This window comes from Lithobates pipiens, unplaced genomic scaffold, assembly GCF_037356315.1.
Source record: "Lithobates pipiens isolate NorthernLeopardFrog02 unplaced genomic scaffold, aLitPip1_a1.2 Scaffold_3, whole genome shotgun sequence".
In the NCBI taxonomy this organism is placed as follows: domain Eukaryota; kingdom Metazoa; phylum Chordata; class Amphibia; order Anura; family Ranidae; genus Lithobates; species Lithobates pipiens.
The window spans coordinates 267370088-267393443 of record NW_027507790.1 but is presented as its reverse complement, the minus strand read 5'-3'; the positions used below and the strand labels follow the sequence as shown (position 1 = coordinate 267393443).

The 23356-nt window shown below is 47.4% G+C and overlaps 1 protein-coding gene across 1 annotated transcript in view; it reads right to left on the bottom strand.

Annotated features, from left to right (window-relative positions):
• UBE2R2 (ubiquitin conjugating enzyme E2 R2) overlaps positions 1–23088 on the bottom strand; it is a 46816-nt gene extending 23728 nt beyond the window's left edge. Inside the window, exon 1 of the mRNA XM_077463121.1 lies at positions 21950–23088. Within this exon, the coding sequence (XP_077319247.1) occupies positions 21950–22126 (177 nt within the window). The 5' untranslated portion in view covers positions 22127–23088. The remainder of the gene's footprint in view (positions 1–21949) is intronic.
• Positions 23089–23356: the final 268 nt, after the last annotated feature.

Sequence of the window (23356 nt, the reverse complement as noted above, 5' to 3'; positions counted from 1 at the left end):
AAAGTGGTTGTAAACTAAATTTTTTTACTTTTACCTACAGGAAAGCCTATAATAAGGCTTACCTGTAGGTAAAAAAAATATATCTCTTAAACCTGTACGGTTTAGGAGATATTCCCCTCGGTATGCGCCGCTGACTGCAGCGGCGCATGCGCACAAGGGGATTCTCGGCCTAAAAATCCGTCAGTGGCCGGCCGGAATGAAAACTCCCGCGCGCATGCGCAGGAGTGACGATATCGCGGCTCCGGTGTCTTGTCAAATAGCGTCCTCCATCAGATAGTGTCCGCTGCGTACTGCGCATGTGCAGTACACAGGAACACAGATTCCAAAAATTGCCGAGGATGAACGGCGCCTGCGCTGTGAGTCCAGGTTCCATCCCCACTATCCAAGTGGACATAGAGTTAGAATAAAAAAAAAAAGCAGAGCGAAGCGAGGCCGAGCCCGAAGCGTGGCGAGCGAAGCTCGCCCGCGAGGGGCCCTCTAAAATTCACAACCCTATGTCCGCTTGGATGGTGGGGCTACCACCTCCACTCACGGCGCAGGCGCCGTTCAGCTTCGGAGATTTTCCGAAGCTTCGTCTGCTCCGTACTGCGCATGCGCAGTACGGAGTGGACACTATGTGATGCCCGGACTCTATACGCCAGAACACCGGCCACTCACAGCGCCGGAGCCGCGATACCCGGAAGAAACGCCGAGGGAGCATGTCAGCTCCCTCGGCGTGGATCGGGCCAGATGTCGGGGCTTCGTTCAAAGGTAAGCATTTCATAATGAGCTAGTATGCAGTGCATACTAGCTCATTATGCCTTTTGCTTTGCAGGTTTAAAAAAATAAATAAAAAAAAAAATTTGCAGGTTTACTACCGCTTTAAGGACCGCCCCCCCACCCCAACACTGACAGCCCCTCCATTTATGACCAAGTACACACGCGAATGTCAGGAGACAATCAGCTGGTTCATTAAAAACTGTCCGACATTTGGCCCGTGCGATTGTCAGTTGGTCCAACAGAAGCCGACCAGCATGCTGGAAAAAACACCGGCTCCCAATCGGCGGTGTCAGCCAATGGCAGAGAGCGCTGACCGGAGTGTTCTGGTGGCTCAATAGCTCAGTGGGGACGATTGATGTACTAACATAGAATTTGTTAGTACAGCGGCTGACCGTAGCAGTCAGGTTTTTATTGTTCAACCCGTTGTGTTAAAAAAAAAAAAAAAAAAACACGCACACACAAAAACAAAAACTAAATAAAAGATTAGAATGCACCAAGCTTTAACCTCTTGTTCTTGTTGCTGTATTCTCTTCCGCATTATTTATTGTTCTCCAGCTAGGCCAACCCATCACTTCCCCATCTTTCTGAGGTCCAACTTTTCCCTTGGTTAGAAGTTTTATTTCCGGACAGGTCCAGTACCGGCTATTGCATTGAGCGGTTCTCTACGTAGCCCCACCTAGCCATAGCTGGGCCCGGTCAGCCTGTACCATGAGCGTGCGCACTCACCTCAGATGCGGCTTTGGATACGATTTCTACTCTGTTTTTGAAGCATACATTTCCTGTATATTTCATAGTTACAGGTCCTAATCCTTTTATCCTCCTCAGTGGAGTGTACGGCCATACGGCTGACACTTTAATTCTGCTAATATGAGAGGCTTCATGTTCACCTTTGGCCTATACGATTGTGATATGTGGATTGTCTGACTCAATGCCAATCCTCATTTGTGACTGTTTTCCTAACATATTGTAAAAAAAAAAAAAAAAAAAAAAAAAAAGGAAGAAGGTTCTTAAAGTTTTACAAAGGCAGGTGGTTTATCTTAAAGTGGTTGTATAGTAATTTTTATTACTTTTACCTACAGGTAAGCCTATAAGGCTTACCCGTAAAGTAAAAAAAAAAAAAAAAAATCTCCTTAACCGTATTCCCCTCGCAATGCGCCGCTGACTGTAGCGGAGCATGCGCACAGGGGATTCTCGGCTGAAAGTCCGGCAGATGCCAGACCCTGTCGGAAAGTAATCTCCCGCGCGTATGTGACGATATCGCGGCTCCGGCCACTCGCTGCGATACCCCGGAAAAAACGCAGAGGGAACAGGTCAGCTGCCTCAGCGTGGCTAGGGCCAGATGTCAGGGCCTCAGTATTTCATAATGAGCTAGTATGTGGTGCATACTAGCTCTTGTGCCTTTTCCTTTGCAGGGCCAGATGTCAGGGCCTCAGTATTTCATAATGAGCTAGTATGTGGTGCATACTAGCTCTTGTGCCTTTTCCTTTGCAGGTCAGGAAAAAAAAAATGTGGGTATGCAACTGCTTTAATGCATTCTATGCATTAAAGTGATTGTAAAGCTTCAAGTTTAAATGAAAAAAAAAAAAAAATAAATAAAAAACACTACACAAACATGCCATGCTTTCTTCCACTGCAGTTCGTTTTGCACAGAGTGCCCCGATTGTCCTCTTCTGGGGCTGCATTCGCCTGCTAGCGGGGCGGGTTTGCCCCCCTGCTAGTGGCTGAGAAAGGGTTAAAACCAAACAGGTATAGCCACGCTGCCCCATTCATTTCAATGGGCAGGAGCGGTACACACACACACACACACACACACACACACACACACCAAAGATGCTGCTAGCAGGACTTTACAGTCCTGCCAGCGCACCACTCCAGTGCGAGGAGCGGCTCTTTCAGGGTGCTTTGCAGGTGCCATCTTTAGCGCTGTAGCGCCTGCAAAGCGCCCTAGTGTGAAAGGGGTCTAACACTCTTCCTCCAGCAATGTCCACGAGCGTCTTGGCCTTCAGATACTCCCTCCTGATTGGCTGAGACAGCAGCAGCACCATTGGCTGCCCTTGCTGTCAGCTAGCCAATTAGGAGTGAGGGGGCAGGGCCGGGTTTCTGAATGGGCACAGGGAGCTGTGACTCGAGTACCCCCATAGCAAGCTGCTGACTGGGGACACTGAAGGGTGGGCCCCTGCCAGGATCACAAAAGAGGGACCCGAGGAAAAATGTGGCAAAGTAGGATTTTTTTTTTTTTTTTTTAAACACCGCAACGGAAGTGCAATGGACCAGTGTGAAGACGTGTAGAATTTAAAAAGGGATGCATTTTTCGTGAGCTTTTCTTAAAGCTGAACTCCACCCGCTGCCACATTTGGCACCCTTCGGAGATTGACAGGTACCTGTAGCCACTTTCCAGGTGATCTCAGTGTGGAAAAGTTCACCCCATTCCCTCGTTCCTCTGCCACGGGCCATTTACAAAGCGCAGCACGCTTCGTGCATGCGCAGTAGGGAACCAGCTGTGAAGCCGCAAGGTGAAATGGCGGTGGCAGCACCTGAGAGCCAATTGAAAAATTGTCTCTGGGTGCAGACACTGGAATCCCTGGGCAGGTAAGAGTCCCAATACGAAAAGTCAGCAGCTATAGTATTTTTTTTTTTTGCTAAGGGGGGCAGTGGGTTGGAGCTCCTCTAAAACAAAAATCACTTCAAGAACTGCTCAGTGTGAAAGCAGCTTATCGGCCCAAAATTCCATCATAAAAAGTCAAATAAAAAAAAAGTGTATAATAGAGAAATATAAAAATATATATAAATTTTATGTGAAAAAGGATTTGTTGAAAATTATAGACTTTATAGACAACGCAGCAAAATCTGTAAAAAAAATTAACAAAAATGAAAATACTAAAGTGCAATAGCACATACAGAGACTTTCATATTTTCACAATAATTGTATACAAGTATTACACACACACACACACACACACACACATATATATACCTCCATCTTATTTTTTGGCGAAGTGCATCCAGAATTTTCAGTGTTGGCCCAGAATTTTTGATTAGTGGTACACAGATAAAAAACAAAAAACACCCCCAGAGGTCAGCAAGGTTTCCTCATCTTGCTGCACGTGCAGAGATACTCCTTATGCGATGTGTTTTGCTTAGTGCTCTGTGTCCCATGTGGTGTGACCCCCGGTCAGGTGACCCAGACATGGCAGATGCCAGGGAATGTGGACAGTGTAAACAGTCACTCTGCAAACACGTAGAACCCGATAACCATTTATCAGGTCCCATGACACCAGGTCACACGGTGCTGTCACATTCATAAGGTCCTGATAAACCGCAGGGCTCATCACTGTTCACTCCAGCACATCATATACAACCTAGAGTCACAGACAGACAAAAACCAACAGACCAGAGACCTGTGGGCATCCCTGTGTACCAACACTACCTGCTCTACTGTTACGAGGTTATCAGACTGCTGCCATAAGGGTCCATTCACACCATATGCATTGGGCTACACCAATGCACAGACACTGCAATAGGTAAGGAAAGGAAACACCTTAGCAGTGCGGGCCGGCTTGTGAGACCCAAAAGGGAATGACACCTCTGCAGATGCCCCAGTCGTATCCTCAATTTTCAAAGTACCCCGCACCGGCGTGATAAGTGACCCCACCAGCGCCTTCTCATGTGCCATAACGGACGTGGAAGATTCCTCAATGTCCAAAAGGTCAGGGCCCCGCATCATCTGAACCGCCCAGACAGGGACCGCCCGCTACAGCAGGGCCAGAGTCTGGATCTGACTTCTCTCCACCCCCCTCCCTTACGACCACCACTTTCACCGAGGACCGACCGCGGCAGAGTGTCCAGGGGCACCGCAGACCCAGAGGTGCTAGCTGCCATCTGGGTGTCTGAGGAGAGGCATCTGCTTTGGATGCCATGCCTGCTCCACGCTCGCCTGTCACTAGCTGGGACCTAAGGTAAGCGAGAAGACCACCCTCCTAGCTGCCACAGACTGAGGGGGCCCCCCCAGAAGGAATCACCACCCTGACTGAGGAGCTGTGCTGTCCTGCGGCAGAAACGCCAACCCACAAGGAGATCAGTGTGTCTCGTGCTCTTCCCGGCTTCCATTGCCGAATCCAGTACTAGAGGCCCAACCTAAATACATATAACACGACTCCGGAAAAATCCAAACCAATATACACTTATTGGGATTTTTTTTTACCAGAGAAGAAGAAGAAAGAAAGAAAGAAAGAAAGAAAGAAGAAAGAAAGAAAGAAGAAAGAAAGAAAGAAGAAAGAAAGAAGAAGAAAGAAAGAAGAAGAAAGAAAGAAGAAGAAAGAAAGAAGAAGAAAGAAAGAAGAAGAAAGAAAGAAGAAGAAAGAAAGAAGAAGAAAGAAAGAAGAAGAAAGAAAGAAGAAGAAAGAAAGAAGAAGAAAGAAAGAAGAAGAAAGAAAGAAGAAGAAAGAAAGAAGAAGAAAGAAAGAAGAAGAAAGAAAGAAGAAGAAAGAAAGAAGAAGAAAGAAAGAAGAAGAAAGAAAGAAGAAGAAAGAAGAAGAAAGAAAGAAGAAGAAAGAAAGAAAGAAGAAGAAAGAAAGAAGTAAAACCCATCAGTGTTTACCTCCTCAAAGTAGCAATAGCACTGAACAGCAAAAAATGCCCTGGTCATAAAGGTGGTGAAGTCTTCCAGCGTACATGTATACCATATATAAAATAAAAATTGTTACACAAAATATATCTCAATGTATACACCCACGCCTAACTTGGTCAACAGGGCACCCCAAAAAAACACCCCCCCCCCCCAGACTCCCAAGATGTTATAAAAGCTTTACAAGCTTTTTACAAATGCCTCCAAAACATGAGCAAAAACGGATTACAATTCTGACACCTCTTCTTTTTTAGGTCTTGATGAACGGCACATGAAGGGCGATGCATGGCATGAAATCTAGTCGGCCACTAGAGCGTGAATCTATAAAATCTGTACACATAATACAGCACACACACGTAGTAACAAAACACCCAGAATAAAAAGGTTGCATCAGTAACCCTAAACAAGCACTCACAAAAGAGAACATTCTCCAGTTTCCATTAAAGGAGTGCTGACAATGAAGGTCTATACGGCACGGTATGAACGCTGCTCAATCCACCAACTCGCCCCGCTTTGGTCTCACCCACCTTTCCACGCACTATTTTTTTTGGTGGAACAGATCGGTCCTTTTCTTGGGAACTTGTAGAGCAAGTGCAGCACGTTTTACATTTTGGACTGACAACTGCATTTCTCTGTAGGCTTCTAAAGACCAGATTTTTTTTATACAAACAGGAGAGAAAAACCATGGGGTGGATGAATGGGGGGGGGGGGGGGGCAGGTTTACCGCAAAACTCAATGCCATCTTTAAAGAGTTTGTTACCCCATGATATATGCCTGCTGTACCATGTACTTGTATGAGAAAGTATCCTGTTTCTCCTTGTATTGCATCATTGTGTGAAATCTCTGGTGTTCCTTCCAGTCCCATCTTCTTTCCTATTTAAACACTGACCATACCAAGCAGGACAGCACACCATGGTTAGTTCTCTAGCTGTGCTGGGAACTTGGCCTGCTCTCCTCCAATGACCAGACTTGTCCCGACTGGCGTCACACATACTCAGTTTAAGCCCCATACACACCATCAGATTTTCTGCTGATTTTTGTCTTCAGATTAACCAAAACCATATAATGAGGTCAAACCTTAGGAGTTTCAATGTGTATGCAATCAGGCATGCCCTTGCACTACATGGGTTGGGTAAATCTGAAGACGAAAAAAATAAATAAAATCAGCAGAAAATCTTATAGTGTATGGGGATTTAGTGTGTATTGCTGGGGGTGTGCATGTGATCAGCACAGGGCCAATCAGCACCGTCCAGAGGGTCAGGGGTCATGCAGCCTCAGGACAGCCAAAGCAAACGGAAAAAATAAAAAATAAAAAAAAAACCTCCTTTACAACCCCTTCAAACAACAAACATGTTATACTTTCCTCCACTGTGCAGCTCGTTTTGCACGAACCCCGAACCTGGTCTTCTGGGGTCCCTCGGTGGCTGTCTCGGCTCTCCCCCCCCAGGACTTCTCACGTTCATGCAAGCTCTCACGTTGAGGAGCGCTTGCAGGCCCGCTCCCGTGATACAGCCGGCGGCCATAGCCGCTCACTGTATCACTTGGCCCCGCGTCATTGGATGTGATTGACGGCAGCGCGAGCAAATGGCTGCGCTGCTTTCAATCCATCCACTGTAACCAATCAACAGCCAGGCTGAGCGGCGAAGAGGATGTCGGGGGCGAGCGCGGAACTATCGAGGGGTCAGGTAAGTAAAAACGGGAGGGGGCTGGGGGGGGGGGCCCTGGCATTGTTGGATGTTTTTTCATCTTAATGCATTAAGATGAACATTTTTTTATCTTTACAACCCCTTTAACCAGACACTGCTACATACTGCTGATTAGAAAGGATATTTCGCCGCTCATATTTACTAAAATAATTGCAATTCCGTGTACTGTGGGAGACCAGATATAGTGAATGCAGGCTCCTGGGGTTAGAGCACACATTTAAAAATAATATTGCTGCACCACAATCGAATGCAATTAAACGGAATGGGACTGTGCTGAACCACGTGCAATTTAAAGAGAATGGCGCAGCTTTGCAAGTGCAATTTAGGACAATGGGGCTGCACTACACATCACACGCAATTCAAGATTACACCATATAAAAGTGGGTATATGGGTATACAAAGTCACATGACCAGAGTGCAGACACAACCGCAGACCCCCCCCCCCCCCCGGGCTTCCTCCGGCCCTGAGCAGGGAGTTGGATTTCAGAAAGATGGTGAATGAAGTCACCCCCCACCCCACCCCCACTTCAGACAAATGTGACATTTCAGCTGCTAAGATTAGATTTTAGTTCTCCTGCGGTGGTGTAAAGTTTCATGCCGATTGGGTATTGTGCTTGGAATGGAGGTCATGTGACCTTGGCTAAAGCCAACATACACCTTTCCTCCTGACACACGCTTCACTGCGATATAACAGCATGCAGGCCGCTCTGCACATGACCGGCTACATACAAATGCAGTCTATGAGATAGACCAGGCCCAAAGTCCAACTCCGGACACAGACTCTGCCAAGTTCTGATGGTTAAATGAAATCAATATTTTCCTTTTGTTGGATAGTGAAGCTCCCTCCGCACTAACAGCCCAATCTGGACAGTAGCACTGCAGTTCTTATAGACCACATCGTGGGTGTAATGCCTCACCCTCCCCCAACGGCCATTCAAAGAACAGCAATTAACATTCAGTAGTTGGGCTCAAACTGCTTTCATAAAATGATATTGCTTTGGGCGTTTTAATTAATCTACAAGCCTACATTTTTTTTTTCTTTTATTTTTTACTGGCCCTTAAAGTGATTTTAAAGTCTTTGTTCCATAACAATAACAAACATGTCTATACTTACCTGCTGTGTTGCAGCAGTTTTGCACAGAGCAACCTGGATCCTCCTCTTCAGCTCTCCTTGCCCCTCCCTCCTGTTGAGTGCCCCCCCCGCCACCCCACCAGCTAGCAGCTTGCTATGGGGGCATCTGAGCCACAGCGCCGTGTGTCCATTCAGACACGAAGCCCTGGTTCTTCCCCACCCCCTCTCTAATCTGATTGGCCAACTGACAGCAGTGGGAGCCAATGGCATCATTGCTGTGTCTTGCCTAATCAGGAGGCGAGTCCCAGGTGGCCAAGTCACTTGTGGATGTTGCTGGAGATGGGGCTCAGGTAAGTATTAGGGGGGGTGCTCGGGTGGCTACTACACATAGAATGCATTAGAGTGGTTGTACACCCCGACGGACCACTTTAACCTACAGGCAAGTCTAGATTAAGGCTTACCTGTAGGTGTTTGAAATATAAACCTACACGGTCTAGGGGGATATTTGCAAATCACCATAGGGCGATTTCTTCTGCGCATGCGCTGGAGTTAAAAAAAGGCATGCCGTTTCTAGCTCGGGTCATGCCGTGACTGGCAAGCGCGCATGCGTGGGAGTGACGTCACGCGACTCTGGGCAGTGCATGACCAAACAATTACCAGTTAAAGTAAGGGCTCTTTCACAAGGGACGGATCCGTGATGATCCACCCCATGGACATCTGCTTGCTCAGCGGGGCAATCGTTCCGTCGATCCCCGCTGAGCAGGAAGACAGCTCAGTCTTCACACTGCGCCTTTAGCGCTACTTGAAATATCGAAAGGTAAAAAAAAAAAACAAACACACACACACAGTAAATTCTTCCAGGGCTGAAGTGGTTAAAGCATAGAATGCATTAGGGTGAAACACCTTGAGGGTTTACAACCCTTCACCTTTGCCATAAAATAAGGCCTGCTAAAGCGGTACAACTCCAAGATCCGGTTCACACAGGGGCGACTTGTCTGGTGACTTAGCTGCCTGACAAGTCACGTCCCGTTCTGTACTATGGATCCGTTCTAATAGGAGCGACTCGAGTCACTCCGACTTCAAAAAAAGGTTTGCGTCCTACTTTGGGGGAGACTTGAGGCGACTCGCATTGACTTTTATATAGAAGTCGTTTTGCAAGTCGCCGCTGCTGTCCTGTGCAGGTTGCCTGAGGCAGTCGCACCGCAAGTCGTGCTGCCGCAGTATGACAGGTTCTCTTTAACGAGGCTCAGGTGTCTATTAACAGAGGCCAGGAAACCAGACAGTGTGTGTGTGTGTGTGTGTGTGTGGGGGGGGGGGTAGGAATAAACAATATATATATATATACACACACACACACACACACACACACACACACACACAATGTTATTGTTCCGTTTCCTCTGCCACACTGAAATCTCCAGCAAAGTCATTATACAGGATTTATATAGCACAAACAGTTTGCTCAGCGCTTAAAAGTTGACCCAGTTTACCCCTGAACTACAGAACACCTAGGCCCTTATGTTATGGAATGTATAGAAGGGGAGGTGTTCTATAGTCCGACTCAGGAGCAACAATGGGTGACAACGCTGCATTGGACACTTTACAATGACAGTGTTGTCCCCTCATTACAGGAAGTGAAAAAAAAAAAAAGAAGAAAAAGAATGCAGCCACAATATTTTAGGTCTGGTAAACTACAATAGGGTCCATGTTTGTCCTTGGCTTTGGATGCTTTCATTGCACTTTTCAGATATTTGAGATAAAAGCTTGGCTCCTCCCTCCCCCACCCCCCCCCCCCTCCTTCACCTCCAGGCACCAGTACACCAGCAAACCCTTTCCTCCATGATGTGTTCCAGTAAGAGGGGCCTCAGGACAGAAGAGATCTGCATTATTGAAGAGTCTGGAAAGCCTGCCTGTACATGTGCAGCTCATTCACAGCACCCTGCACACAGCCAGCATGGAGAACGCAGGGCGGCCCGACACAGCAAACCATACCATCCACATACAGGCGAGGACACACTGCACACAGGACGGGAGACATTTACAGGAAGATTCCAGGATTCTCAAGGCAAAAAATATATATACATTAGATATCCCTTTACACCAGAGGAACTCCCTTCTGCATCATCACCACTTCATCTGACATCACACAGGCCCAGGGCAATTTGAGAGAAGCAGCCATCACACAGAGTGGGGGGAAGGGGAGAAAAACAAAATCTTTACCTGGAATCCATGACTCTTGTGAAATTCCCTTAAGAACGAACTCAATACATTGAGCCCGAGTTGACACTGGGCGCTGCATGTGAATCACACAGGCGTCACACTGCATTCCTGTGCAAGTCACATGCGATTCATTTTTGATGACTCAAATCGCACCGCATAGAAAAGGGGCAAGCACTTTCTTTAGCCACTCTGGAATCGGATCTCATGGGCGTTTATACACACGAGATCCGGTTCAGACAAACGCACTACATTTTGCAAGCTGCTTTTGGAGCACCAAAAAAATAAATAAATAAATAAAAAGCCGACGGGTTATAACCCTTCCTCACTTAAACCCCTTTCACACTGGGGCGTTTTTTCAGGCGCTTTAGCGTTAAAAAAAGCGCCTGTAAAGCGCTTGAAAGAAGCCACATCTGCAACACCAATGTGAAAGCCCAAGTGCTTTAAGAGCCCTTTCACAATGTCAGCGCCCGAAAAATACTGGTAAAGCGCTGCTAGTTTAAGAGTTATTGGGGCACTTTTAACCCCTGCTAGTGGCCAAATAAAGGGTTAAAAGCACCTACAAAGCGCTGCTGCCAATATCGATTTTCAGGCGTTTTACAGGCGCTTCCCATTGATTTCAATGGGAAGGGGGGCTTTAGGAGCGGTGTATTCAACGCTCCAAAAGCGCTGCAAAGAAGCTGCTTGCAGGACTTTTTGAGAGAGAGAGAGACGAAATGTTGGGAACGTATCAAATCTGCTGCATCCATAAGGATTTTACTTTATGTACTTGTGGAACTTTTAGACAATTTTTTAAATAACTGTTTAAATAAAAATGTATATTTTATTTAATATACCTCCTCGGATCAATTTATTAGTACATGCACCTTAAAAATCCCACAAGTATTCCTATATCTATCCACTTTAGGGACGTGGTGCCAATTTTTGTGGTTTGTCCGTGGTTAAGAATAATTTCCTGAACTGCAGTCTAGCCCCAGGTGCATGATGCAGTCTGAAGCCAGAAAGCCAATAAGCCATCATATCCTCCCTTCTAGATTGTAAACTCTAAAACAAGCAGGGCCCTCTGATCCCTCCTGTATTGATTTGTATTGCAAGTGTAATGTCTGCCCTCATGTTGTAAAGCACTGCGCAAACTGTTGGCATTATATAAATCCTATACAATATCCATAAAGGAGGTCAGCGATAGGCACCCACAGGTTTCCCCAAATACAGGTGTAATCTAAACACTTTAAAACTGCCCCATAGCAGTTTTACTGCAATCTGGCAGCTTTCACATAAATATACACGATTCTGCACTTCCACCAGCAGGGGCTGTGCATGCACCGCCGGCAGTCCACATTTGCTGTGATACTTCACAGCAAAAGGCAGTCTGCGGGTGCCAGACACTGAATGTTCCCTGGCACCTGCCAATCGCCGGTAATGCACACAAAACTGAGCTCTGCCTATGTAAACAAGGCAGATGTCTGTTCTAACGGGGAACGGGGGGGGGGGGAAATCGAGTGTGTTCCTGCAGGGAATAAAATCAATCATGTCCCCTAGTAAAAGGGCCACAGAGTACATAAAAACTGGCTAGGCACAGTTAACCCTTTGAGCGCCCCAAGATGTTTAAGCTCCTTCCCAGCCTGTGTCAGTACATATTTTTAGCACCGATAACTATTAGTGTCACTGGTTCCCACAAAGTGTCAGATTATTTGCCACAATTATAAGGTCGGTGCGCATAGCTATTACTAGTACTGAAAAGAAATAATCTTTTTGCTAGAGAATTACTTAGAACCCACAAACATACAAAAATTTAACACACACACACACACACACACACATTTCTTTAGCAGAGACTCTAGAGAATAAAATGGCGATTGTTGCATTATTTTATGTCACAGTATTTGTGCAGCGGTGTTTTAAACGCAACTTTTTTGGGAAAAGGGACACTTTCATGAATTAAAAAAAAAAAAAAAAAAAAAAAACTTAGTTAGGCCAATTTTTTTGTATAATGTGAAAGGCAATGTTACGCCAAGTATATAGCTACCAAACAAGTCACGCTTTATAATTGCACGCACTCGTGGAATGGCGACAAACTATGGTACCTAAAAATCTCCATAGGCGATGCTTTCAATTTTTTTTTACTGTTACCAGGTTAGAATTACAGAGGTGGTCTAGTGCTAGAATTATTGCTCTCGCTCTGACGTTCGCGGCAATACCTCACATGTGTGATTTGAAAAACGTTTACATACGCAGGCGCGACTTCCGTATGCATTTTCTTTGCTGTGCGAGGGCTTTAAAAATGTTTTTATATTATTAAACTGTTTAAAAAAAAATAAAAATAAAATAGACCACTTTAATTGCTGTCACAAGGAACGTAAACATCCATTGTGACAGTAATAGGTGGCGACAGGTACTCTTTATGGAGGGATCGGGGTCTAAAAGACCTCCAATCCCTCCCTTTGAAGTGCAAAGTACTCAGATTGCCGAAAACTGCGATTCTGAATGCTGTATGGTTTTTGTAAATCCAGCGACATTGGCAGCCGAGTAAACAGGAAGTTGCGTACCGACGTCGCTTCCATGTTTACATTCAGGCGACTGGAACAAAGCCGTTTTGGGCTTCATGCCAGTCTGTCTCTAGGCGCCGTAAGTGGCGGATCCAGGATCAGGTCTCCAGGTGAGATGGGGGGGGGCCCGGTCAGTACAAAAGATGAGGTTGTGCTGAGTAAATAAGACCACCCATTATATCGAGCCTAAAAAAATGCAAACTCTTGTGAAAAATGGCAACTTGGGTACCCAAAATGGCCCAAAGGGCAACCCTTCGAAGTGGAAAAGGGACATTTTAGAGCAGCCTTTTTCAACCAGGTACCTTGAGGTTTCCTCACGGGTGCCTTGGCAAAATGCCTACAAATTACCCGAAAATTTTATCAAGCCAGTGTGTGGCTGAAACTTGCCTTTTAGTTACACAAAGCCACATGTTTTCATTGACCACCATTACAACCTTCAGGCGGCCAACTACTAATGACATTATAAATTGATAAGGAGGATGTCAGTTTCCTGCATAGCATCCTTGTTTGACCCTCCCCTTCTCCATCAGCTTTGGGGGGTCACCTCAAAACTGTCCATAGTTTTAAAAGGGTGCCTTGACTGAGAAAAAAGGTTTAAAAACACCGTTGGAGGTCAGTGGAGTGAACATTTTTGGACAGAGGGCAACTGGTTTGCAAGAGGCGTGTAACGAGGCCATCTACAACAAATGGGAACTCCAACTTTATCACCAGTCTTCCACATACAACATGGTTTTAACATCTCTACCCGACAACTCATCTGGGGACCTGACAACTCGCACCCATCACCCCGGTGGCTAGAAGAATTAACACCTACGCAGAGCCCCCAACACCAAGGATGGAATTACGTAAATGGAACAGGGTGGCTCCAACAACTTTCATATCACCCATAGTGTTCCTGGACAAACGTCCACCTTGACACAATCCATGGTGACTGGACTTTCGGTGCCACCATCTGTATCTGGACATCAATGTTTGGGTACCTTTGACATTCAAGACGTTGCTTTAAGAAGCTATGAAAGGTCTTCAGCATTCCAGAACAAGTCCAGTTGAATGTGACCAACTTACTACTAGCTGTACTATGATCTAATTAACAGATCATAGTATAGCTAGTAACAAATTTGCGGTAGGCAGTCCATGAATTTATATGGCTGTGCCTACAGATATACAATTACAAGTGGTACAAGCTTACTTTCCAATAAGAGTAATAAGCCATCGGCAGGAACAAAATGACCCCGCTGCGGTAGAAGGCTGAAGGTCCCCTGTACGTCTGCCAGGACAGAGTTCAGTAACTAGGTTTGATTAAAAAGAAAACCAAAAAAAAAAAAATTCCAACATCTCACTTGAATAACTGACCCATTTTATTCCCATCAACCCAGATATACTCACAATGACAGCATTTCCCTACCTCCACTCCTTCCTTTACAACTGCTGCAAAACACATTACTGAGCATGCGATGATCCCCAATGAGGCAATGCGTCTAGTAACCAATCACTGGGCCTGAACATTGTCACATGACAGATGGGGGGGGGGGGGGGGTTGGCATCATCACTCCCTGTAAGCTCCCATTATGGAGGAAGGAGCAGCACAAGAGTTTTCAAGGAGAGCATAACCCAGCTTTAAAGAGGAACTGCAGTCCGCTCACATAATTTGTATTAAAAACCATCTTTGCCATTCTGAAGCTTTAAGCACGTAGTTTAGGTCTAGCTAGGTCCGATAACAGCTACACATCTAGTAATTACACTACTATTACTGGTTTGTTTAATTCCCTCTCTAGGGCCAACACCCTTAGAATGGGGCTGTTGCCTCCCATCCCTTGATTAGATATACAGTCTCCCTTGCTCTATATGGCATGTCACGTGATCTGGTTTAGGAACCCTCTGGCTCCCATCCCTCCAAGGAGCTGCAATTCATGCTGCGGACTCTCTTCCTCCGCTTCTACTTCGGGTGGGTGGACGTTCATGTGCCATGCATCAACGTCACCACCTGTGTGTCGCAGGTGCAGCATCACTACCCCTCGTTTTCACAGTAGTACCATCTGGTGGCTATATGGAGGAGTGTAATGGCACCGATGCTGCCCAGCCAAGGACACCTCCCTCCGGAAGTGCACACCCATGTGACGTTGGTGGACACGTGATGGCCCTGCCCTTATAGGGTTCACCCAGGGACGTCAGATTCATGCTGGTGCGTCTTTGCTCACTTCGGTTCCCTACATCAGTGGTCATCAACCCTGTCCTCAGGGCCCTCTAACAGCCCAGGTTTTATGTATTACCTTGGTGAGATGCAGACTAGAATACTGCAATCGCTGAGCAGCAAATTATATCACCTGTGATGTATTTCAGTTATCTTGCAAACCTGGCCTGTTACTGGGCCCTGAGGACAGGGCTGATGACCACTGCCCTACATGAATCACCTTGGATCCCTGGACCTTATGAACTGATCACTGCCTAACTGGCAATTAGAATTCACCTCCTAGTTTCCACTGCACTGTTAGATTACTTTATTCAACCTTTCTTGGTGATGCGTTTTGCATCCTCATCACTTTTCACACCTTGGATACCACCAATACTTTCTAGTACTTCAATCCCCTTTCTTTACCAAGCACAGGACACCTTGCACATGTCATACTATATCTATATATGTATATCTTATTTTTTTTCAGAAGTCCTTCATTGATGGTCTCAGCACTCATGGTCACCATTTCAATTTCTTGAAATCTGTCTCCCCCGGAGGATATTCTTGCTGGACAGCAGGCCATGGAGCTATTGTGTTCTCCCTGTGGGGAGGGCGCGGGGAGCCGTCCCTGCCGGGAGAGCACAGAGATTGTTGTTAGCGGCTATAGATGCTTGCATTAATCGAACGCCAGAAACCCGACACACTGGTTGTACCTGAGTACACGCAGCCTGCCTGTAGATGGTTTGAATCTAGGCTGGTCCCTGCGGAACTGGCCGAGATTTGAACCAACTATGGCCAGCTTTAGGAGGCAGTACAAGGAGAATACCAACAAGGAGAGTAATCGTGATTGTAATGCAGAGTTTCTCCTCTGTGCAAGTCTATGTTCCAGTCTGCTTATACCATGTGGTCTATCCAGTCATTGCAGCAGCCACTCACCAGAGATGCAAACAACTTGTTTGACATACAAGAAACTGCTAGGGAGAGTCTCTACAAATACAGAGAAGAGAGAAGTGTAAAAATATAATAAAAGCAATGTTAAAAAAATAAATAAAAAAAACATTTACGTCAAAGTTATTTTGGCTTTAAACTTTTAAACCTCAAAATGGTGCTAGAATTTATTTTATTTTTTTAAACATGCCATCTTAGGGAAGCCTTAACAACATTCCCAACAAAAATGGGTTGGGTGCACGCCTTACTCAGTAGTCACTGCTGTCCTACGCATTGGGATTACTAAACAGGAAGTCAGCGATGTGCACAGAAATGTGTCTCCCCAGCCCGTAATCCTGTAACACCAGTTCTGCCATCTGTCTGACATTTTTTGAAAACCAAATGTTTAAAAAAAAGGGCAGGTCACTGAACAACAAAGCAATTAATAAATGCAAAATAAATAATGCTAAACGATATCTAGAAAAAAAAAAAAAAAAAAAGTAAAAAAAGTAAGAATCTGACAGGGGTTCCAATCTTTCACAAAAAAAATTAAAATAAAAAACACACTACTAGTTACAATACTCCCCCCTCCATCTGCCCCACACTACGGGTTTTGCATTAGGCCTTCAAAAAAATACACATACACATATACACATTGACTTTTCTCCACTATAAATAGGGTTGCCTGGCAGAATGGGCCACTGAAATTAGATTAAGAAGTGATACGTGAGGAACCAGCTATTTACACATACAGAGAAAAGGATGTACATTCCTATATGTCACTGAACAAGAAACCACAACAAGCAGATAAAAGACTACGTTGATAAAAAAACACCATTGAGAGGATATTTTTTACTTCCTCTGCTTACTTGAGCACATCAGGACATACAGATTAATAGTCCGGCTTGCCTTTATTTTAGCTGTACAAACTACTACTACACAACAAGCCAACACAATAGCAGACAAAAGCAGAGCAGCTGCTAGAAGTTCCCTACCCAACAAGCACCTAATTATCCAAGGATAAAAAGGGCTGTCGGCCTCATTTATTTCATAAAGGCTTAAATATAAAACTCATGAAACTAGTTCTATCAGTGGTGTCACCATCGTATCCACCTAGGAAAACAGTTACTGGATCAAGTCTGTAAAGCACAGGTTATAATTAAAGTCTTTGCTTACCAACCCATGGATGAGCTGGTAGCATTTCCTGGTTGGGCCTCAGAACAGCTATGGGTTCCATTGTGCTGGAGCCACATGTTCTACCATCAGACTGAGAAGCATGCAATTTTTGGTTGGCAATACAACCAAAAAAAAAAAAATCTCTAAAAACACACAAACCAGGTCTGAAGGAACTGAAAGATGGTCCACAGATGCTACACAACCATGGTGTTCACCAACGGGATTTGTTCCCCATTATAAGAGCGGCAACATGCTTTTCCCCTAGAGCAGTTTCTCCACCAGGGTTCAGTTCAGCTCTAGGGGACCCCCAAAGGTTGAGCAATGAGATGATTCTGACTCTCAGAAAGACGAAACAGATTACACCAGTTAACTTTTTAGTTATCTGTAACGGGGCACTTTCTGATCAAAGTAATGAGGCTCTTCTCCATTCACTTTGCCAATGACCACCAGAGTACTAAGGCCCTTCTTCCATTGACTCTCCTAATGACCACCAGTAAGGTTAGGTCCTTCTCCGATGATCTCTCCTAATGACCATAGGTGTAAAAAGGACCTTCTTCCATTAACTACCACTAACCACCAGTCTAACCAGGCTCTTCTCCCACCAACTTTTTTCCTTCTAGGGAAGAAAATACTACATAGTACTTGCCTTCAGCTGCAGTCCTGCAACATCCATAAGTCTGGATCTCCCCAGCACTGGAATATTTGCAGGAACTCTGTTGGTGGATAATGTGAGGGATAGTGGCAAGCACGATCGGAGATAATCAAGAACTTTTAGAAGCATTTAGAGGACGGATTACCCTTATTGGTTAGTTGTTGGGTGATTCTAATGATTTTGATTTCCCTTGCTCTGGCAGGCATTCCTCTGCTCAGTCTTATGGAAGGCCCTTGCCAACCTTGTGATACACAGGGCTATTGGTCCTACATTGTATGCGATGATGTCATCGTGTGACCACAGCATCTTGTAGAAGAGCCTAGTCTCAGATGAAGGGAGCCTGCCAGAGCAAGAAATACAGTAATCATATTTCACGTGCCCTAGACAAGAATTTTACCCTGGCAATGTGGGGGGCACCACTGCAAGGGAAGTTTTTTCATAATTATTTCCTAAAGGCGAGCTTTAAATATATTGAAGCCCTCAAAAATATCGGTGTATACAGACATGTCCATTATTCTAACTTACTCCAACGCCTGTACATACTTATGTTCAGGTACGACTCAAGACTACAAGTCCCATTATCCTTAGGAAGATGAGTGCCTACTGCAACTGAGAACGAATAATCCAGTGTGGCTGCCCATCATTTTGTAGCCCGCTACAGGAGCGCACAGATACAAGCGATCACTCCAGGCAGCGTTGCCACCCTAGCGATACGGGTGACCACTCCAGGCAGCGTTGCCACCCTAGCGATACGGGTGACCACTCCAGGCAGCGTTGCCACCCTAGCGATACGGGTGACCACTCCAGGCAGCGTTGCCACCCTAGCGATACGGGTGACCACTCCAGGCAGTGTTGCCACCCTAGCGATACGGGTGACCACTCCACTACATGCTGCATTGCCACCCTACCGGTACAGGTGATCACTCCACTACATGCAGCATTGCCACCCTACCAGTACATGTGATCACTCCGCCAAATGCAGCATTGCCACCCTACCGCTACAGGTGATCACTCCACTACATACAGTGTTGCCACCCTGTTACAGGAAGTTATGCGAGTGTAATTTTCAAAGTCTTTTAATGCAAAGAATGCCTCTGAAAGCAGAGGAACACAATACTAGGCTAATTACAAGTCACGATAAGGTGGAGTTGTTTCATTCTAGGTTTAGATATAAAGGAAGCAAGGGACAAACACCTAGGGAGGGTACACCCATACAGCCCTACATATACAGGAAACCTCACAGCTATAGAGATCATAAGGGAGATCTTAGACGTCCACAGACATTCCATGTTGCACTGCCATTAAACATTAGAGCCCATTCACACTGGAATGTTCAGTTTTAGCATGCGGTCTAGTGTCCATTTTGCTCGATGGTGAATTACATCGTTTGAACTCGACACACGGTTTCTATTTGTTTAACTTTGAGAGTGTACAAAGTTAGGATGCATTCAAGTGTATGCACTGCCAGTGTGCAACCGTTCCAGGTATAGAAAAAGGGCATTAAACTAGGGGCAGCACCACATCTCACATGTGCAGACCAGGCTCTGGCGCCATGTGTACAGATCTATGAATGGTGGAAAGTAATGCCTTCTGGGATAGGCAACATTGTTATCCAAGCAATTACTTTTTATCCTCCATTCACAAAAATATAAACCAACACAGTGTCAGTTCCATCTATGCATGTGTGAGAGCTGGTTCCACTAAACAGAGTGGGAGGGAACAGAAAGACAGCCGACCACCCAAGACATAAAAAGATGGCAGCATGGGATGGGACCTGAAGTAGGACAGGAAACCACCAGATGCCCTAAGCTTGCAAGTACATTAACGCAGCATAACAAAGAACTGAAGTTTTCATTGGGAGAGTGAAGTTCCTCTTTAAGGGAGGCCTCCCAGCGTGTCACCAGAGGCACGTAAAGACAGTTGGATCCCAGTGACAGAACAAAAGATTCCACCATGGGACCTAGAGTAGAAGAGTAGTGCAAAAGAGGACAACACTGGACATGCCTGGTAGTATATGAAAGCCACAAAGCACAAAAAAAAAAAATGAAAAAACCCTGAAATTTACATTGGTAGAGTGAAGGTTCTCTTTAAGGTATACCAGTCCCACAACCTTTAAAGCACCCCCTTGTCCTGCCGCCTTTACGGGAGCCCTGACCCTGTCACACCATCCTTAGAGGGACCCTGTCCCTCGGGAAGGAAGCAGAAAGATATAGGCCAGCTCCCATGACAGGAAAATAAAAAAATAGTGGCGTGGCACAGGACCTGGAATAGGAAAGCCGAACCAAAGATGACAACACTGGACATGCTGGGTAGTATATGACTGCAGCATAAAGCACCAAAAGGGGGTAAGACTGAAACGTGATGGCAGTTCCTTAGAGGACCTTACCAATGCTTTAAAGAGCCACCCTGGTCCACCCATTGTTTGAGAAAGCCCCCCCAACATCAATGAGAAATCCCCCGATCTACGGAAACCCACAGTCCATCTTCTAAAGAACCCCATCCTGCTGCCTTCAAATACCACCAGTCCCTCCCCCATCTTCTAAGGAACTCCCCAGCCCATCATCTTCTAGGGACCCCCCCCATTCCCTCATCTTCTAAGGAACCCCCCCCCCACCTTCAAAAGAACACTCTCTGGCCTTCATATTCTAGGGAACCTCAGTCCTGCTTCCTTCAAAAGCACACCCCCACAGTCCACCTCTCTTTTAAAGAACCCATCCCCGGCCCCTCACCTTCTAGGGGAACCCCCCCCCATCCTTGGCCCTGCGACTTCTAGGGAACACCCCCCATCTAGGCAACCTCCCTCCCAGGCACCTCACCTTCTAGGCAACCTCCCCCTCCCAGGCCCCTCACCATCTAGGCAACCTCCCCCTCACCATCTAGGCAACCTCCCAGGCCCCTCACCATCTAGGCAACCTCCCCCTCCCAGGCCCCTCACCATCTAGGCAACCTCCCCCTCCCAGGCCCCTCACCATCTAGGCAACCTCCCCCTCCCAGGCCCCTCACCATCTAGGCAACCTCCCCCTCCCAGGCCCCTCACCATCTAGGCAACCTCCCCCTCCCAGGCCCCTCACCTTCTAGGCAACCTCCCCCTCCCAGGCCCCTCACCTTCTAGGCAACCTCCCCCTCCCAGGCCCCTCACCTTCTAGGCAACCTCCCCCTCCCAGGCCCCTCACCTTCTAGGCAACCTCCCCCTCCCAGGCCCCTCACCTTCTAGGCAACCTCCCCCTCCCAGGCCCCTCACCTTCTAGGCAACCTCCCCCTCCCAGGCCCCTCACCTTCTAGGCAACCTCCCCCTCCCAGGCCCCTCACCTTCTAGGCAACCTCCCCCTCCCAGGCCCCTCACCTTCTAGGCAACCTCCCCCTCCCAGGCCCCTCACCTTCTAGGCAACCTCCCCGTCCCAGGCCCCTCACCTTCTAGGCAACCTCCCCGTCCCAGGCCCCTCACCTTCTAGGCAACCTCCCCGTCCCAGGCCCCTCACCTTCTAGGCAACCTCCCCGTCCCAGGCCCCTCACCTTCTAGGCAACCTCCCCCTCCCAGGCCCCTCACCTTCTAGGCAACCTCCCCCTCCCAGGCCCCTCACCTTCTAGGCAACCTCCCCCTCCCAGGCACCTCACCTTCTAGGCAACCTCCCCCTCCCAGGCACCTCACCTTCTAGGCAACCTCCCCCTCCCAGGCACCTCACCTTCTAGGCAACCTCCCCCTCCCAGGCACCTCACCTTCTAGGCAACCTCCCCCTCCCAGGCACCTCACCTTCTAGGCAACCTCCCCCTCAAAGGCACCTCACCTTCTAGGCAACCCCCCAGCACCTCACCTAGGCAACCCCCCGGCACCTCACCTAGGCAACCCCCCCCCCCACTGCCCACCTTCTAGGCAACCCCCCCCCCTCACCTTCTAGGCAACTGCCCACCCTGCCCCTCACCTTCTAGACCTTCAAAGGAACCCCCTCCTGCTTCCTTCAACATATACACCCCCGGTCACCTATCTTTTAATGAACCCATCCCAACAGATCGCACATTACATTACAATACATTCAGGGTGTGCAAACACTCTGCCCTTTCTGCCCCATACTGTACCTGACCTCCATCCCAATACTCACTTTGAAGTACCCTCCTTCGTAGAGGGTGTTGGGGGGCCCAAAGATGGCCACCTCCCAGTTGTACAGGTCACTTTCGTCCACCAGCGTGATGCGGAAACCCTCCACCGGCTCTTCCTGTAGGGACTTGAGCTCCAGCATAAGCGCCTTCTGTGAGCTGGTCATCTGTTGCTGGGCCATGGTGGCCTACCACGGGTAGACTGGTGGGGGGGGGTTGGGGGGGGAAGGGGGAGTTTAGGGCCCAGTCAAAAAGTCTGATCCTTTGTGTGTCTATAGTGTGTCAGCTCTTGGGACAAGATTGCTGTAGGGTCTCCAAGTCCTTTGTCTCCTCTACAAACCAGATCCGACTCCCAGGCTAGATAAAGTGAAGTTCTTGTGCCTCCGCCACAGGAGAGTGCCAGCTCTTAGGACCAGCAACCTGTGGGACTTGCATTAGTGGTGCTCAGAGAGCCTATCAGTGGTGAGCAACGGGGGAATCTCCTTTGTCACTCCCCTCCCCCAGCTGCTGAGTGCTAGCTCTTGGGACCAGCAACCTGTGTGAGGCCCCGTACCGTAAAGGGACACTAACCACAGTCTGTAGACACCGAGATCTTTGTCTTGGTCACAACAGAGTGCTAGCTCTTGTGACCAGCTGCCTTTGTGGGCCCCCGTTGGGCTTTGTACAGGTTTACACAGGGCCCAATAAGCGAGCCACAGTCCGCAGAGGTGAGTCTTGGCCGTAGCAGAGTGTTAGCTCTTGGGACCACAACAGCCAACCAAGTTCCAGCTCCTTTGTAGAGTGAGTGTCAGCTCTTGGGACCAGTTGGTGGCTCTATGAGTCAAAGGACGCAGAGGCTGCGGCCCAGGGTGGTCCCCCCTACCCAGGCTCTCTCCCCTCGCTGGGGACGCAGTGGGGCCCTGTGGGTGGAGTGACCTCCTCAGTGGCCCGGATGGTGGGTGGCGAGGGCCCCGTATTCCGCCTCCTCTCTGGCAAGCTGCTATGGGTCCGGAACCAAGCCTCGCCGACCTCAGACGTCTCCCTCGGTCCGGTCGCGGTGCGGGTGCCTCTGTAACCGGGACGGGTAACGCTCACTCTCTCCGGGCTCCCAGCTGGACCCGAAACGCCGCTCTGCCAGTTCCTTTTGTGACGTCACCGACGCGCTGACATCACGACGCCGCCCAGAGAGGCGGGAGAGGGGACGGCACGGCAGAGGGAAGGGGCGTGTCTGTGAGGAGAAGGGCGGAACCAACAACATCAAGTCACGTGTCTATATGTATCTGTCTATATGGCTGTGGGTGCTGCTGGGTAATATACACCATATATACTCAATATATACAATATACTCTATATATACTATATTCACTATACACAATATACACTATATACTCTATATACAATATATACCATATACTCTATATACAATATATACC